The sequence below is a fragment of the Balaenoptera musculus genome, chromosome 11 (assembly GCF_009873245.2).
Source record: "Balaenoptera musculus isolate JJ_BM4_2016_0621 chromosome 11, mBalMus1.pri.v3, whole genome shotgun sequence".
Classification (NCBI taxonomy): domain Eukaryota; kingdom Metazoa; phylum Chordata; class Mammalia; order Artiodactyla; family Balaenopteridae; genus Balaenoptera; species Balaenoptera musculus.
This window is the reverse complement of record NC_045795.1, coordinates 24095316-24113418: the sequence shown is the minus strand read 5'-3', so window position 1 is coordinate 24113418 and position 18103 is coordinate 24095316. Positions and strand designations below refer to the sequence as shown.

At 48.9% G+C, this 18103-nt stretch overlaps 1 protein-coding gene across 1 annotated transcript; it reads right to left on the bottom strand.

The window, feature by feature from the left end:
- Nucleotides 1–2763: 2763 nt before the first annotated feature.
- LOC118903555 (butyrophilin subfamily 1 member A1-like) lies at nt 2764–17816 on the bottom strand. The gene is given in 9 exon segments (XM_036868708.1): nt 2764–3425; nt 3736–3862; nt 8437–8486; nt 9707–9907; nt 10024–10137; nt 10140–10304; nt 13848–14195; nt 16334–16467; nt 17655–17816. Coding segments are annotated over 8 exon segments (1752 nt in total). The 5' UTR covers nt 16419–16467; nt 17655–17816.
- Nucleotides 17817–18103: the final 287 nt, after the last annotated feature.

The following is an 18103-nucleotide window of genomic DNA, read 5'->3' as shown; positions in this document are numbered from 1 at the left end:
GCTTTGTGTGGTGGGAGGACACACAGGGGGTCTCAATAAGGGGAAGCAGAAGTCATTTGGGGACGTGGCCTCATGCGGAAACACCCTGACCTTCCTTCTGGGGGCTCCTCTCCCTCTGGCTAAAGAACTCCGCACTCCATCACATACAGTCTTCACTGAGACCACACAGAGTCAGACAGGTGAGTGTACAAGGTGATAGGCAACGATCAAATCAAACAGAGAGAATGAGGCAATGGAAATGCCAGCCAAGGACTCTTTGACTAAATGGATGCTGGACAGTACTCAGCTGTGTGGATGAGCAAGCTAATAAAATGGGGAAGGGGGGACTTCCCGGGTGGCGCAGTGGTAAAGAATCCGCCTGCCAATGCAGGGGACACGTGTTCGAACCCTGGTCAGGGAAGATCCCACATGCCGCAGAGCAACTAAGCCCGTGCACCACAACTACTGAGCCTGCGCTCTAGAGCCCACGAGCCACAACTACTGAGCCTGTGTGCCACAACTACTGAAGCCCACGCGGCCTAGAGCCCGTGCTCCGCAACAAGAGAAGCCACCGCAATGAGAAGCCTGTGAATCGCAACTGAAAGTAGCCCCCACTCCCCTCAACTAGAGAAAGCCCGCGCTCAGCAACGAAGACCCAACGCTACCAAAAACAAATAAATTTTTTTTTAAATTAGCCAAGAAAAAAACCCCTTTCTGTTTAGTTAAATGTCTTCCTAAACAACATAATAAAAGGCCCAGAAAAGCACTTTGCAACTTTGACCAATATAACTTCAAAAAATCTGATAACAAAATTATTCATCTACATAACATTTATATCAGTCAATTCTGACAAAGCTCTACCATACTGATGACCTTAATCATTCTTTCTGGAAATACTTAGGCAGCCGGTCCCCTTGTTTAAAAAATTACTCCTCTGTTGTGTGGATAATTCATATCACACGAACACCTTCCTTTTCTCTCTATTTCAAAGGAAATATACCCGTAGCTCATCCAAAAGTAATATAGTGTCGTAAAGGTATAAGATAAATGGAAGTGGGGATAAATATAACAGAAAATATATTAACATAAAGAGTAATTAAAATCCACATGAGGACCCCAAAGAGTACATTTGTGTGACTTCAGGGTTGGGGTAACCATTATAATGAATCTGCCAATGCCTCAACTACTCTTTTCCACACACTGGGGGCGGGGCAGGGCCCTCCTCCAAGCCACACTGCAGTTGAGATGTTTATATCAGAGTCCAGTCAGGAGACAAAAACCACATCAGTCATTGAAAGGGGAAAATTGAGATAAAGAACTATTAACTACCAAAAGGTAGTTAGCTTATAAAGAAGTGAAAGAAAGCTCTAAGGAACACAGAAATAGCAGATATGGGGAAGACACACTACCTCTAGGGCTGAGGCAGACCCTGCACCTTTGGCCACTCAGCTTCCCCGCACACCGTTTTATACACAGTTGAACTTCCACGTAAGAGCACCACAGCTCTGCCTTCTCACCCGGCAAGACAAAGCTAGCCTTGCAAGGGAAGACGTTCTCACCCTTTCCCCCAGACGAGGAGACAGACAGTCCCAGACATTGGATCCACACTGCTCCTCAAACGCAATCATAATACCTTTGACTCTTCTGTTACCTGAAGACTGTTTTACAAACATAACCTCCAACAACTTGAATAAAAACACAAGGGTAAGAAGAAGAAAGAGGAAGAAAATGGATAATAAATAGAAATCAACACACACACGCACACATACACATGACAAGAAAGAGAAAATATGCAAAGCTATTAAAGTCCTCTTTCTGTAATTGATCACAGGGTAGATCAATATCCATGACTGCCTTCTTCCACTTCTTACTCTCTGTCTTCTCACCCAGGACCACAGGTCAGATTCTCTACCTGGTCGAGTTACCGCAACTTCATTCCCAAAGGTCTGGGTCCTTAATAGTCCTGCTTCCTTTCGTTTGCTGTGGTTTTCCATTAACCTTTACCATTGGATTTGGAAGTACTGAGAGGCAATACATTGATAACCGGCTCCATGCTCATGGTCAAAGCTTTCTACAATTCATCCTGTCCCTGGGAATTCTCTTCTTCATTTACATCTTAATTCGGATAGCAATTCTTTTATTTCCATCTGCTGTTGGCAGAAATGAAAAACCCAGATCCTTCTCCTTAATTCCTTAAATGAACACAACACAAGTTTTTCACAGGTAACAGAAATTTACTGAGGTTTGGAAAAATGAGTGTGTTTTATCCATCTCAGAATATGAAATACATAAAATAAAATACTAGACTTCTTAGAAGTCCATCAGCCACCCATTTCCCTGGAAATTTTTAGATGACCACCTTTTCTGGCTTAATAGTACAGATCCCCCAAAACAGATCTGGGGACCAACCATCAGCCTCTGGGTTCTTCTGCACAAACTCAAATTGGATAAAGTAAACACCACTTTATTCTGCAGAGTAATTCGATCTATCACATCCAAACAGTATAAAAACCTCATGAAATATTTTTTATTACCGAAAGAAAAACAACTTCCCGTAGTAAAATTCAGGCTACCCCGAAACGCGCCCAGAGTCAGCTTTTATCATCTGCTTCCTGAGCACAAGGCAGGAACTGATGGTTCTCGTAACCACACACCCAGGAGTCTGCCTCCACAGCAACAGGGCAAGACTCCCAGCCATCCAGGACCCGCCACAGAGGCCTCTGTCACATGGAGTCTGCAGCTCCATGAAGACCCACAGCGAGGGGTCCAGGACAGTGACGGGCCCTATGGGGACACAGCCTCTGGTTTGCAGGGGAGTAATGGAGACTCAGCCACTGGGGGAGCATTAGCACCTGAGCCTGAGCTGAACCCCTCCCCTGGGAGGCTCACAGGCTCCTCCAGAAAAGAACTGTTATGGGGCACAGGGTGCCCCTCAGACCATCCCTCCTTGGAACAGATGGTCAGGGACACATCTCCTGACCTGATCATGAAGTATGGAAAGACGGTCCCAAAGAAGGAAGCCCGAGGGAAGGAGAAAATGTGGGAGCCATCAGTCATGTTGTAGAAGGAGACATCCCCTTCCTTGTGGTCCAGGAACACCCCTACCCTGCGGGGAACCTGTCTGAGGGATAGCTGAGTCAGAGGTAGAGTAAGGGCACAATATCCAGCTTCAAACTTCCCCACAACCCAGAACCCCTTTTCTGGGGATTCTACATACCAACCGTTCCTGTTCACATTTTCCCTACAGACCCCCAGAGCCCACTCGCTTTGGCCTGCATCCCTGATCTCCACCTCCCAGTAACAGCACCCTGACGTGATGCTCTCAAAGCCCAATACGCTGCAGGTGCCTCCTAAGTTCTCACTGGTGTCCTTCCAGGCCACAGTCGTGTTTTCATGAGAGACGACAAGGTCTGAATGGGCAGATCCTGGATCCAGAGTGACAGGCCCTGCAGAGAAAGTTGCCTATCATGCAAGGCCCTCCCCTGCCCCATAATAAGAGCACACAACCACCCCGCAACCTGGACTCTCAGCTGCATGGGGAGAAGGCTAAGCCCCCTGAGATTAGAAACTTGTGACTCAAGTTCACAGCCTTCCAAGCAGGAAAAGGATCCACAAGACTAATTTCAGAGTTACATATGTCACAGGGCCCTGAGGACCAGCCTGGACTTCAAAGACTGAAAAATATCTATTTAGCATCCAATATCAGCCACACCCACCGGCCCCACCTATGTGACTATCAGCACCACAACGCCCCACCACCACTGATGGTGCCAGCATCTACATCACCACTGAGAACTGAAGGAGAAGCCATGGGGGCAGCAGTAGGAACATCCAGAAAGAACACGAAGTCACTCACAGGCCTGGAACTTCTCCTTCCGCCAATCTACAAGAGAACCACACGTTTCATATCAGGGGTTTGCAGAGACTGTACATATCAGGGTCAGTGCTTAGTCTTCTGAAGCATACTGATGTGAGAGTTATAGAGGAAAATGTTTTGGAAACTTTCAGCTGATGCATGTATTTCTTTTCTCTCTCTCTCTCTCTCTCTCTCTCACACACACACACACACACACACACACACACAGAACCATCATGCTTCAGCCTCCCTTGAAGGCTAAGCCATAGACCTTAATACTGAGGGATTCAGAGGCTTGATATCAATTTGAACATAAAGGTCACTGCCCAGATTTCACTATAAAATAAAGCTTTCTCAAGTCCCTAGCCACTCATCCATCCTGAAAACTAGGTTTTCTGGAGAAAGAATTGGGGATATCAAAATTTCCAAGGCTTTCATGTAATTATCAAGAATTAATTGAGGGGCTTCCCTGGTGGCACAGTGGTTAAGAATCCTCCTGCCAATGAAGGGGACACAGGTTCGAGCCCTGGTCCGGGAAGATCCCACATGCCACGGAGCAACTAAGCCCGTGCACCACAACTACTGAGCCTGTGCTCTAGAACCCACGAGTCACAAATACTGAGCCCATGTTCCACAGCTAACAAAGCCCGCGCACCTAGAGCCTGTGCTCTGCAAGAAGAGAAGGCATTGCAATGAGAAGCCCGCACACAGAAAGGAAGAGTAGCACCTGCTCGCTGCAACAAAAGCCTGCACACAGAGACGAAAAACCAACACAGCCAAAAATAAATTAATTAATTTTTAAAAAAAGAGTTAATTGAGCTACAGTAGAAACTAACACAACATTGTAAAACAACTATACCCCAATAAAAATTTAAAAAACAGAGCTTATGACATGGAATGTCAAGTTTCCCTCTAGAATGTTGTACTTAATTATTTCCTTTCGTCAGTTATAAAACTGCCTTTTCATCCCATCTTTTGATAGGTAGTGAAGATATATGTTTGTTCATGTGTTTATTGATTTGGAATTTCTTCTTTTATGAATTGTATGTTTGTGCCAGTTCCAGTGTGGGGGGGTAATTTTATACTGACTTACACTAGGTCTTTCTCTATTTAGCATTTTAAGCCTTTGTATATCACATCCAGGGCAAGTATTCTTCCTTTTTGCCATTTTTGTTTGTTTGTATTTTGTTGTTGTATTATGGTGTTTTTTTTTTTTTTCTTAAAGATTTATTGATTGATTGATTGATTGCTATGTTGGGTCTTCGTTTCTGTGCTAGGGCTCTCTCCAGTTGCAGCAAGTGGGGGCCACTCTTCATCGCGGTGCGCGGGCCTCTCACTATCGCAGCCTCTCTTGTTGCGGAGCACAGGCTCCAGACGCGCAGGCTCAGTAATTGTGGCTCACGGGCCTAGTTGCTCCGCGGCATGTGGGATCTTCCCAGACCAGGGCGCGAACCCGTGTCCCCTGCATTAGCAGGCAGACTCTCAACCACTGCGCCACCAGGGAAGCCCTGTATTATGGTGTTTTGATGAGGGAAGTATTTTATTTTTATGAAGTAAAATATGGCATAATTAAAAAAAAAAAGGGTTAATTGAGCCGAACATGCAGGTTACCGCCAAGCCAGCGGTAGAGAGAATACAACTTGGCTTAACTGAACTCAAAGGCTGACTATAAACCATTAGTGGAGAGAATTCGGGATACAGCATCAGAGAAATCTTGCCCAGTTAGGAGGCAATGGAAAGGTTTCAAGGAAGGAAGACAGGTGTTCAAAGTGAGGAAGACATACATTCAGTAAGAGGAAAGACACTAATGAATTCTCTTCCCCCTTTTCACAGTGTTACTGAAGCAAAAACATCCCTATACGTGAGGGAGAACCCAAAATACTGGATCTAGTCATCTGCTTCCCCCTATAGTTACCCAGAGAGGTTGTAAGCTTCCAGGAGAACCTCAGTGAGAGGCCCCCAAAGATGTCCATGTTCTAAACCCCAAAATGTGTAAATATCTTGTGGTAAAGGGAACTTTATGGATGTATTAAGAACCTTGGGATGGGGTCAAGTGTAGGCGGGAAACAACAGTGCCTAAACAGCTAGACAGGACCTGCCGCTCCTCAGCTGACCCCAGACCAAGGATCTTAAGGACCAGTTCAGGCTAGTCCCTCCAGGGTGATGGCCTGATATGACTAAGGGAGAGCAGAGGGACCCCTTTCTCCACTGACCCAAGGCCACATAATCTCTTCCAACCTCCATACTCCCTTTTGGGAAGAAGAAAGGAAGCTCGCCACCAACCAAAGCAGAGCCTATATGAGTCATGGGACCCTGAAATGTCTGCACGGGGAGAGCTGTTGCCTCCAACAGGGTGAAGACTCGGGAACAAGATTAGAACATTTGTAGAAGTAAGTAAATGACATTTCCGTGCACATTTGGGGTGCATATTTGTGACCACCATCCCCACGTAATACAGGTTCATGCAGAAGTTGACATTTCCGTCTCTGTTGATTTGGTTGATGGAAATAAGATCACAAAAACTGGCCTGACCCATGTGACCCTTTGAGAAAAAAAATGAACTTTAATTTACTTGCTCTTCACCAAGACACTAGTTGACACCCAGCTATAAATTTCTGTATCACAAGTGATCGAGATTAACAAGAAGAAGGGGGAGGAGGAGAAAAGAGAGTGGGCATTTGTGAGACTCCACAATGTATCGAGTGTGATGCTATTCTTCACTTAATTTCCACAACAAATCATTAAATTATAAATTTTTTTTCCAATTTTATGAATAAAAAGAGATCAAACATTTGTCCACCTCACACTATGAACCTGTCAATATGGAAATGTTGATTCTAGTGTAATGGGATTTGTCCTTACAAAATAGAAGGGTATACAAGATATACATTAAAACACAAGCTCTTTAATCTAGCAGGTAAGGGGGAGATGGTAAAAGAGGACTATCTGATCCTCATGTTTAACATATAAATCCCAGGGAGAATCGGTAAGAATCCCTAAGACGACATCCTCACTCCTCATGCTTTTTTCACCCCTTGGTTTACCCCTCTCTGTCTCTCACGATCTATATTCCTGACTGTAAACAAAAACATTCCAAGCAGGGAAAGGGCATGTTACACAGGCTTTGAGGGTATAGATCTTTAACTCACCCCAAAGCTAAAGGGTCCTTGGGACAACCTTACATTGCACTAGGATGTCCCATACCACACTCCTGCCCTGACCACTACGGGAAGGTTGAGATGGTCTCGTTATCAGAGGCCAACTCAATTCGAGGGTTACCTCAAAATGGCTTAAAAATAAATGTCTTGACTGAAATTTCTCAAAGCAGTATCAAGGAGTAGATTACACTTCATGCACCCCAATAACTTGCACAACCTCTGTGTGCCCCCCAACTCAAACCACCATGGTTGTGCCTTGTGGTCTCTCTTCCACCACTACAAGCAACCCCAATCTCTATAAGACAAATCTCAGACACACTATTTCCTCCTCATCTCCTCCACTCTTCCTCCTCCTGGTCTTGTCTTCCTTGATTTGCTCCACACCCTTTCTCTGGGAAACAATTGTGACTCCTCTATGTTTCTTCACACATTGCCCCTAATAAACCTAACCAGGAATGGGCCTATCAGCAAACACAGAGTTCTCTGAAAAGGAGAGATAATGGTTATTACATTTTTGTTCCTATTACACAGGATTTTTCATATAATTTCAGATCTTTCACAGACCCTCACCCCAGGAGTCCATCAACATCCCAGAAGTTCTGGACCCCAGATCCAGAACACCTGTTCTAGAGCAACTAATTCCTCAGCAACCAAGGAGGTTTGGAGGAAGAAACTGAGTCTGGACAGGGAGTCAGAGCACGGGGAAGCAGAGAGAAGACCAATATCCCAGAGGACCAGGAAGAAGCGGGAAAACCAAAGCTAGAGTCAAAAGGGGTAGGAGTTTGGGAGCAAGAGGGATCAAGAACCAAGGGCCCCCTTGGGAAGGCCTGAGTCCTAAGCAGGCAAGCATGACTTCTGAAATCTTCCAGAGATGAGCGATCCCTGATCCACACAGTCGTTCCCTGCTGCCGTCCCTCCTCACAACTGACCCCTCCATGGTCACTGCACCAGTGAGCAGTTCCAGTTGGGCCAGGTGTTTGGGGAGGGCGTGGCTAACCCTGACAGTGCCCTGCAGTAGAGGACAGGCCAGAATGGAGGCAGATCTGTGTTCCAAGGAGGAGTCCCTGCGGTCTCTGGATGGAGGTTACAAAAGTGACAAGGAGACCAGGGACACCAAGCCCACCCTCATGAGTCCCCTGATGGAGAAGAGGGCAGAGTCCAGGTTGGGGAGGGGAGGCTGCAGGAACTCAGAGCCACTTACCTGCATACAGCTGGGCCTTCCTCCAGGCTGAAAGGGAACACACCCTGGTGAGACCTCAGCCAGAACAAGCCTGCGTGCTGTGAATCCACTGGCCCGTGCCTCCCCTCTGCTCTGCAGGTGAGACTAACTACAGTCGTGGAGAGGCTGGAGAGGAGGTGACCCCCTGCTATGTGCAGACAGCGGGTGTTGTGGGAATTTCCCTGGACCACAGGTCAGGAGCCCTGCATTACAGGCTGACTTACACCACTGTCCCGCTGCTGCTGTGTGATGTTTGGCAAGTCACTTAGCTGTTCTGTGCCTCAAAAACCTCAAAAATTCTTATTCTACTTACGTTGACTTTTGCCGCTAAGGATCAAAACTTCTACTATGTGTGAAAACATTTTAGGGAATACAATATAAATTATTCTATAATTTTAAGAAAGCATCATCATATTCAGTTTTTTTCTGGCAAAGATATATTTGGGAAATAACTTGAAATGGGAACTATTTAAGGACAGGAATGTGAGATGAGTTCTGGGATAAAAGTGGTTAATCTTTCTCAGATGAAATATTTCTAGAGATAAACATCACTATTCTGGGGCATTGACAGCCCCTCCCATCACATTCCCACGCATGGTCAGCCCAGCTATGCCCCCATAACTTTTTGATCATCACCCAAAGAAACTAGAGGGAACAGACCCTCTTTGGATGCTGTTTTGGGGTGGAGACAGGAGGTCACACTCCTAAACTGAATCACCCCGCTGATTTGGATAGCTCCTTTAATGCAATCTCAGAGCACATGACTTTTGCTTCCAGGTATTGTCTGAAAACCAGGGGCATTCAAGGCTAGAAAACTATCAATATAGTGGGTCAGTCAAGGCTGGAATAAGCCCAGGGTGCATGATGGACCCTGGGGTCACCGTCACACCCAGGCTCCCAAGCACTGGGTGGGAATCAGCGGCCCAGATCTGGGAGAGCCTTTGCAGCTGGATTCTGCCTCCCAGCAGCCTTCACTTCCGCCCCAGGGAGGGGGTCCACACGGCTGTGTCTGGACAGAAGCAAGGAGAGGGACGCCTTGTCACAGGAGGACAGGAAACCCAAGGACATCAGGAGAGTCACTCACCAGCCAGGTAAGCGGATTTCCTCCAGTCTGAAAGGCAACACACAGGAAGCAGGTGAACTAAGAACCAGAATGTCTCCTACGAAGGGCATGCAGAGAGCTCAGGGGGAAAAGCAGAACTTACCGGGTTCTGCCCAGAGTTCATCTGAAAGAGAGTGCAGAAGAAGCATGAGCTCCCATCCCTAAGAAAAAGAGTCCACAAAATACCACCTCTCTGTGTGTAACCTGGAGGAGCTTCCAACCCCAGACCCATCGGGGCCTCCCTGGTTCCAGCCATCCACCCTGGGTCTCCCCAGCCACCAGCCCTGGGCCCGGATTTCCCCGGAGCCCTGGACTCAGGCAGGCCCTGCGGTCGGTCATCCATCTCAGCGCGGCTGCCGTGCTCTCCAGCCCTGGCCACTGTCCTGCCTTACCTGCGTCCTTCAGCACCTCCTCCTTTGCCCGCCGGTGCTGCTCCTTCACCAGGCGCAGATGCTTCTTTGCTCGCATCGCCAGCAACTTCATGGAATGTTCTCTCTTGGTGTAACATCCAGCCCCAAGCAGCAGGACCATCAGCACAGACAGGCTCACTGAGAAAGCCAGTTTCCAGGGAGAGGCCTGGGGGAAGAAGGGCTCTGCGGCCCGGCCAGAGAACCCGTCAGGGCCACCACCCGGGACACCCAAGCCCAGTGCACTCAGGAGCGCCCGGCCCGCTCCCCCAGCCCTGCGGGGACCAGCGAGCAGCGCTGACCTGGGATGAAGATGGCCATGGCCTTCTCCTGGCCCAGGACAGTGTTGAGGACGGAGCAGGTCACGTTCCCTGCAGAGCTGTCTCTCACCACCAGAGCCACCTCCACGCCGAACAGCCTTCAGCGTCCTGGGTGTGCGTCTCGGAGAACGCCAGGGACTTCTCTCCGCTGAGGTCTCTCCACTGCACCTGGGGCTTCGGGAACCACCCTGAGGACGTGCACACCACACGGACCCCATCCTCCTCGGGCCCTGTGATGCGCACCTGAGGGGCAGAGCCCACACCTGCGGGAGGCAAGATGTAGAGCCCAGGGGGGCCGCCTGGGTCCTGGGGGCCCCAGCAGTGCCTACGTGTGCACAACTCCAGTGGGAGCCCTTCGCCTTGCATTCTGGGGCTCTGGGGGAGGCTGTCCCCTGCAGGGAGAAAGGCAGCCGCCCTGCCACGGGGAACACAAGGAAGGAGTGTGGGGACCTCCGGGGGCTCAGAGGGCTGGGGCTCTTCTCCCCAGTCATGCAGGTGCAAGGGCTGACGCCCAGTGGAAACAGGAGGAATGTGGTCCCAGGTCCCATCCTTATCCTCGACTCTCCTCACCTCACACACTCTCCCAGGGCACCGGCTTCCACACCCACTGCCTCTCTTTGAAAATCACCACCAAAATTAGATCAGATGACAACCCTATCCCCTGAACTCCCCTCCCATATATCCACATCCAGTGGGTTATTTCCGCCAGGATTCCTCACATACATTTCAAACTTAAAATTCCAGAACTGAATATGTGATTTTGCCCCATCTGTGATAGATGGATTGTAAAAAGATTCCCAAATCTTCACTCCCTCTTTATATCCAGCTGGCCCTCGGCCACACACTTTTTGATGCCTTCACACTCTGCCTCTGGGCTGGGTCAGGTGACTCAACTAGCCAGTGAGAGACTAGGCCATGTGACTCAAGCAGAGGTTGTAACATCCTTGTGCCATTGGGCTACCCTCTGCCACAGGGAGGACTTGTTTGGTCTGGTGCAGCCTTTCCAGCTGAAGCTTTCCTAGATCAACCAATACCCAGTTGAACAAACCCAGCAAAGGTCCTTATGGTGAACTCCTCAGCTGACTGTAAGGATAAATAAGAATTAAAATTAAGAGGCGTCATTCTCCGCGTTGAAAATAAAGGAAGAGATTCCTCTCCCATCCTTTTCCTTAGAACACTTGCTTTAGAAAACCTGTAATTGTAGGTATTTTCTCCCTACTTCCTTTTTTTTTTTCTTTTTTTAATTTTTTGGCCACATGCCACGCGGCATGTGGGATCCTAGTTCACCAACCCAGGATCGAACCTGCAGCCCCTCCATTTGAAGGGTGGAGTTCTAACCTCTGGACCGCCAGGGAAGTCCCCTCCTCCACTTTGAAATGTGTATAAATCCTTTTTGAAAACTAGATAGGCCTCTTGCCATCTTTGGGACCCACGAATGCCTTTCTCTAGGACCTGGGAGCCATCTCTTTGAAATATAAACGTTAAGGGAGATAGCACCCAACTTTTGCCTTCCCTGTGGAAGGGTAGTAGCCTAACTTCAGTGGACACTGAACTCCAAGCTGTAAAACCACCTTCTGTCATAAAGGCATAAGAAATTGTTTTTCCTCTGGATAAAGCCAATTAGCTAACATAGATAGTCACCTCAATTACCAGGAAAATTTAGGGTGAACTATGTGACAGATGGTGCTATCAAGTCCTCTGACCTGAGGATTAGTTAGTGTTTACCTTGAAAACATGTATGTAATGGGATGTATCTGCTTGACTTTATAAAAGGGGGAGCTTTCTCTCTGTCTTTGCGATCTCTTAGTAGATTGCCTGTGATGTGTATCAGACTCTGGTTTAATGCCCATTCAGTAATAAAACTGTATTCTTTCTCTACTAACTTTGTGAGGACGATTTCTGGTTTGGGAGATTTTGTTTTTAATTGTATTTCCCCAACATCACCAAAGATGTATAAATAATCCCAAGTAAGATTAGTCAAATACAGTCCAGATTAGCTGTACTCCCTTCATGCCTGAATTAAATAAATGGTTATTGTTATATGCCACTGTGATTTTTGTGGCTGTTTGTTACACAGCATTATCATGGCAACAGATAACACATGTAAAACAAAGAATGTTGCCCACCCCGCAATTCTACAAGGATCAAGTCATTAGCACTGTAGCCACTCACTGACAGTACACCCCAAAAGGAATTCAGGACAAAAAAATAGGATAAGGCACTCTGTGCTTTGGAAAAACAGGCCCCTTAGATAGTTAGAGATATCTCAGGGAAAAAAAATTTAATGAACCCAGGTTCTTGCATCTTCTCACACATAGAAAAGCACTAAAATCATTAACTGAGGTGTCGGATCCTCGTGACTAGCAGTAAACGTTCACCGAGATGTATGCTTGTCTGCACACATTTCATGGCCAAAATCCTGTATAAACTGGCTTCTCCTCCTACCTCTTTGGAGCAGTTTCTCAGAGCTACTGAGAGACTGTTTCCCGGATTATATAGCCCTCAGTAAGACCCTGAATAAAACTCAGCTCACAGCTCTTAGGTTGTGTGTGTTTCTTCAGTCGACACACAAAATTTTCAATGTTCCTACCACTAAACAACAAACAGCCAAGGCAAAACCCTGGGAGCTTCTGCAGTCCCCTCTTCCCCTCCAAACTGTGTCCCCAAATCCACTCACTCAGTTGGGTCGGCTTTCTAAACCCCACTGATGTCTGATCCCCCGGTCCCTCTATGTGATCCCATTGCCTCTATGTGAGGTCATCCTCTTGACCTCATCACTGCACCCATGCCTCCAGCCTGGCTCACCTTTCATCCATCCTCCTCACAGCTGACAAAGGGAACGTTCCAGGCACTGCTCTGTTTAAAATTTCCTCAGCAATCCATCAACACCCCATAGCACAGCATGCAAACTCTTCTATGATCTGGAATTTGCCTTCCCCCCCAGACTCCTCTCCTCTTCCCCCCAATTTCCACTACCTATGCTCCTCAGGGACCACACACTCCAGCCCCAAGGACCCTTTGATTAACTGCTAGTAACTGCGATCACCATGCTCTCTGTGGCCCCTGCCTTCTCATGTTCCAGTCCATCAGCATCAAGGGCTTTTTGGAGCCTGGTCTGGTGAACTCAAGTGCCTGCTCAAGTGTGTATTACCTATGAACTCCTCCTGATCGCCCCAGAGAGCATTAACCAACCCCTTCTCTGTGCACCCTCGGCCAGGAACATCTCTTCGTTCCATTATCGTCACCTCTTACCACCCTCCCATTCACTCATCTTATCAACCATGAGGGCCGGCTTGTGTGCTCAGAACACACCAGCCACACTCCCACCTCAGGGTTTCACGCCGGGTGTTTCCTCTGCTGGGAACTCTGGTCCCACAGATATCCACATGGCTAAATTCCTACTTCCTTTGAGCTTCTGCTCAAATTGTCAAAAAAGCCCAGCCTGAGGCCCCATGCAACACTGAAGCCCTCCTCACCCCTGGTCCCCTTCCACTTTTTTCCTGGCCTCTTATCCTAAATACTTACCACTTCCTAACATCCTCTATAACCTATTTATCTAGTATTTATGGATTGCCTCTAGAATATAAACTCCACAGAGCAAGGAACATTGTTTGGTTCACTGATGTATCCCAGGTGCCCAAAATAGGATGTGGCACAGAGTAGGCTTTCGATATATTTGTACTGAATAACGGAATGAGTGGCTGAGCCTCCTGTTATCTGTAAAATGAGGGGCCGATTTACATGGTCCCTGAAGTTCCTCCCAACTCCAATATTCCAGGATCAAAAACATAACTCAAGTCACCGACCTGCCACCTTCAGCTCCAAACTCGCCTCTTCGTAGAAGCCTCCCTTTCTGAAGAAGCAGGTGTACAGCCCATTGTCTGAAACCTGGACCTTCTGGATGCGTACGGCAGCCTCCCCCTGGGCAAGGAAGTCCCTCACCAGCGAGGTCCGCCCTACGTAACGAGCAATCTGCTCCTCATTCCGCTCGACTCGGTTTTGATAGATGAACACGGCTTCTGAAAACTTGGAGCGGAACCACCTCAGCTCCATGTCTTCTGCACTTATGGGTGGGGACACACGACAGGGCAGCACGGTGTCTCCGCCCAGCACTGCCACAATGGGATCCGAGGGGCCGATCACGAAGAACTCCTCTGTGGACCCAGACATAGGAGTGAGAAAGACAGAGGGACACAGAGTGAGGGCAGGAAACACACACAGTCTGGTGGGAAGGCCCGGGCAGGCTGGGGACAGGTGTTGGATAACATGAGCCATCATGACCTGAGGGACTGAGCTGTGATGATTCTGAATCTCCGCAAGACATTCTGACCACAATTTTATGACCCAGAAGTGATGTCACAGAGAATCCTTCATCCATCTGTACTGCTGTTTTCACACTCTTTCATGGAAAACTCTAAGTCGGTGGTTGGCAACCTTCAGCATGCAGCAAAATCAGCAAGAGGGCTTATAAAACACACAGTGCTGCCCCCTCACCCCCGCCCTGAGCTTCTGATTCAGTAGGTCTGGGGTGGGCCCAAGGATCTGCATTTCTAAAGAATTCCCCGAGATGCTAATATTGATGTTCCAGGGACATCACTTTGAGAACCATATCTCTATCCTGGCCCCTCTTGGACAGGACTGAACCCTGACCAAAGAGAATACCTGTGGCCTAGGACAGAACTCCTTGATCACTCAGCCGCACCCAGAAACATCCCCACTGCCAGGCCTAACTTAATTATTTGTGCTCATGACTTTCTCCTCCGCTGAACTACAAGTGCACTGAAAACTAGACGCAAATGCTATTTTCATTAAAAACCTGCCTTTACTCTCGTCGCCCACAGGAGCCCATATTCACCCCACCGATATCTTCTCAGAGCCATTGGCCTTCTGAGGCCTCGTGGATGGGCCACGGCATGACCCTTCTGCAGCACAGCCCCGCTGGATCTCCAAAGAACGACTTCTCACTCCTGAGCTGCTCAGACTTGGTCTGAGTCACCATCGTCTCTCACCTGGAGGATGGCAGTAGATGCCCTCCCTGTGTCTTCCTCTCCCCACTCCCACGTCTGCGGCTCTTCAACCTGGAAACCATGGCCTTACTCTGCTCAAAGCCTTGCCATGGCTTCTCGTCCCCCCAGTGGACCACAGGCCGGGTGGGGAGGACCCCCAGGGCCTCTCTGACCCCAACTCCTGCTTCTCTCCCTCTCGCTCACTCTGCTCCAGCCAACACTTGCCTCCACAGTCCCTTGAACATCCCAGGCACACAGGCAGCTTTGCACTGGCTGTTCTCTCCTGCAGAAACCATCCTTCCAAGGGACCCCTCACAGGCTCACACCCTCCTCCAGGTCTTTGCTCTCATCTCCTTGTCTTCACTGACCACCTCACTGAACACGCTGCTGCCTGCTACCCACCTCCACACCCCTGACTCCCCCGCACCCCCGCACACTGCTTCACTGCCCCCCTCTTCTCATCTCTTCTTTTTTTTCTTTATTTTTGGCTGCGTTGGGTCTTTGTTGCTGAGCACGGGCTTTCTCTAGTTGCGGCAAGCGGGGCTACTCTTCATTGATGTGCGCGGGCTTCTCACTGCGTTAGCTTCTCTTGCTGCGGAGCACAGGCTCTAGGTGCACGGGCTTCAGTAGTTGTGACTCGTGGGCTCTAGAGCACAGGCTCAGTAGTTCTGGTGCACGGGCCTAGTTGCTCCGCGGCATGTGGGATCTTCCCGGACCAGGGATCAAACCCGAGTCCCCTGCATTGGCAGGCAGGTTCTTAACCACTGTGTCACCGGGGAAGTCCTCTTCTCATCTCTTTTAACAAACTGTCTAGTATAGCTGTTTCTTGCATTTATTATTCATGGCCTCCTGCTAGAGTGTAAGCTCTAAAAAGACAGGGATTCTCTCTGTTTTATTCAAGTATAGCACCTAACACGTAGTCGACACCTTATAAATATATGTAGAATGAAATGAATTAATGGATGAATAAGAACTTCAATACCAATAAAGCTGGGAAACAAAAGTTAAATGGAAAAGTATGGTCATATTTTTGACAGGTGATGTTTTAAAACATCATAAGTTCATAACTGAATGACTGTCAAGGTCCCTTACCCTTATTATATGGTTTAGAGACTCTTGTTAAATATTTAATAACAATTACTGGTTGGGGAAGCATCATGATTTTTCTAGACAAGGGACTCCTCAAATAGCAACCAACTCCTGATGGTTGGTGGAGTTGAACCAGCCCAGCTCCCGGGGATCCACTCACCCAAGAGGACACAGGATGAGGGGTGGGGTACACTCACCTGCAGACCCCCCAGTGGGCAGCTGGATGAGGAGGAGCAGGGAGGTGAGGTGGCAGAGCACACAGCAGCTGGAGAAATCCTCCATCTCCTCAGAGCTGGAGAGACAGGGCAGGAGGCAGGGCCAGCCCGGAGCTCTGGGGGCCCAGAGGGGAGGCAGGGCTCAGGGCCAGCAACAGTCCCCCCAGGAGCACAGCCCCCCTACTGGATCACTATGCTGGTGAGGTGATGGCCTCCCACAGCCCTGACACCAAGAAAGCCCTGGGTCTGGAGCTTCCCACCCCTGTAGCAGGCCTCTGTGGGGCTAGAAAACCACTAGGTTTGCTTGGGAAAAACACAGTCCTTCCCTTCCCACCCCAATGGCACCTGCAGCACAGCCCACTCTGCCCAGAAAACCAGGTGTTTCCTTTCTCAGCACCAGGGGCCCCGTGGTGGAAACATCCTCCATCTCCCCATTATTCACCACCACCGGTGATGCCCCGGGACAGAGACCCATCCTCGGGCCCCTCACCACGAAGCACAGGCCAGCTCCCACTTGTTGTCCTTCTGTGGCCCCCAGAGTGACCAGGAATCACTGAGAAGCCTCAGAGACAAACTACGTCTTCCTCAAGGAGACTGTGGGTCCATCACAGGTACCCTGTGCTGCCTTTGCTGCTTGTTTAGTTGACCTGAACTTCAATCCCACCCAGCCCTTTCCTGAGAGGGACCAAGGACACGGCCCTGCACCCAGGTGCCCAGTCAATCCCCACTGACAGCTTAATCCTCAACCTCACTGTCTTTGAAGAAGATTTCTGCATTGGGATAGAAGATCCCAGTGGAAACAGAGCAGCCGAGGAGATAAATGAGTCCTGGTCAGAGAAATGACTTAGTGTTCAGGGTGGGGGACGAGGCAGCTTAGGGTCCTGGGAAGGACAGATTCTTGGGGCTGACTGCTGAGTCCCCGAAAGCTGGGGCACTGTCTGTGTGACGACCTTAACCAAGTTTCTCAACCTTCTCTGCCTGTTTCCTCATCTACAAAATGTGCGTGTTCACAGCATCTAGAGCCCAGAGTTTTAATGAGAATCACATGAATTTATATTTCTAGAGTCACTACATGTAATTAGAACAGGGCCTATTACTAGTAAGTGCTAGAGATACAACATTAAAGTGAAGGAAGGAAGGCACACCCCTCACTGCAGTTGTCCTGGGTCTTCCTAGAACCACACGGTCCTCCAGCACCGCCCACCCCTGCCCCCAGCCCCACCTCCTGCTCATCCGCCTCCTCACCGCCAGCTGCAACCTGCTTTCTCTTCTTGGCCCACAAGTGTCTTCAAAACCAACCTACCTGCTTTGAAAGGCTGGGGCTTCTGAAGCGTCTCTAAACTCGGCAGCGTGAGAAGGTGCAGGGACCCCAGCAGACCCCAAATCTGCCCTCAAAATTTGCACCTGAAGTTAGTCACTCTGAGCCCCAAACCCTAATTCCAGATCCAAATCTGAGTTCCTCACGTCTGAGGGGCAGGCGGCTCCCAGGAGAGTGGAGAAGCAGCAGAGCCTGGCACAGGGGTGTCTGCAGAGACCAGACCATGGGGACCCCGCTGAAACGATCCCAGACAGCTGAGTCCACCTTTCTCTGGTTCCTTCCACTATTTGAAAGTGAAACTTGGAAAAAGCAATCCCAGCAGACTCTGCCCTGTCCTCTGGACAGTCACCCAGTGATCAAGAAGGAAACAGCAGGATCAGAGCAGCAAAAGAGAGTAGATACAAGTAAGCTGAAACCACCCTGAGGGGGACAGA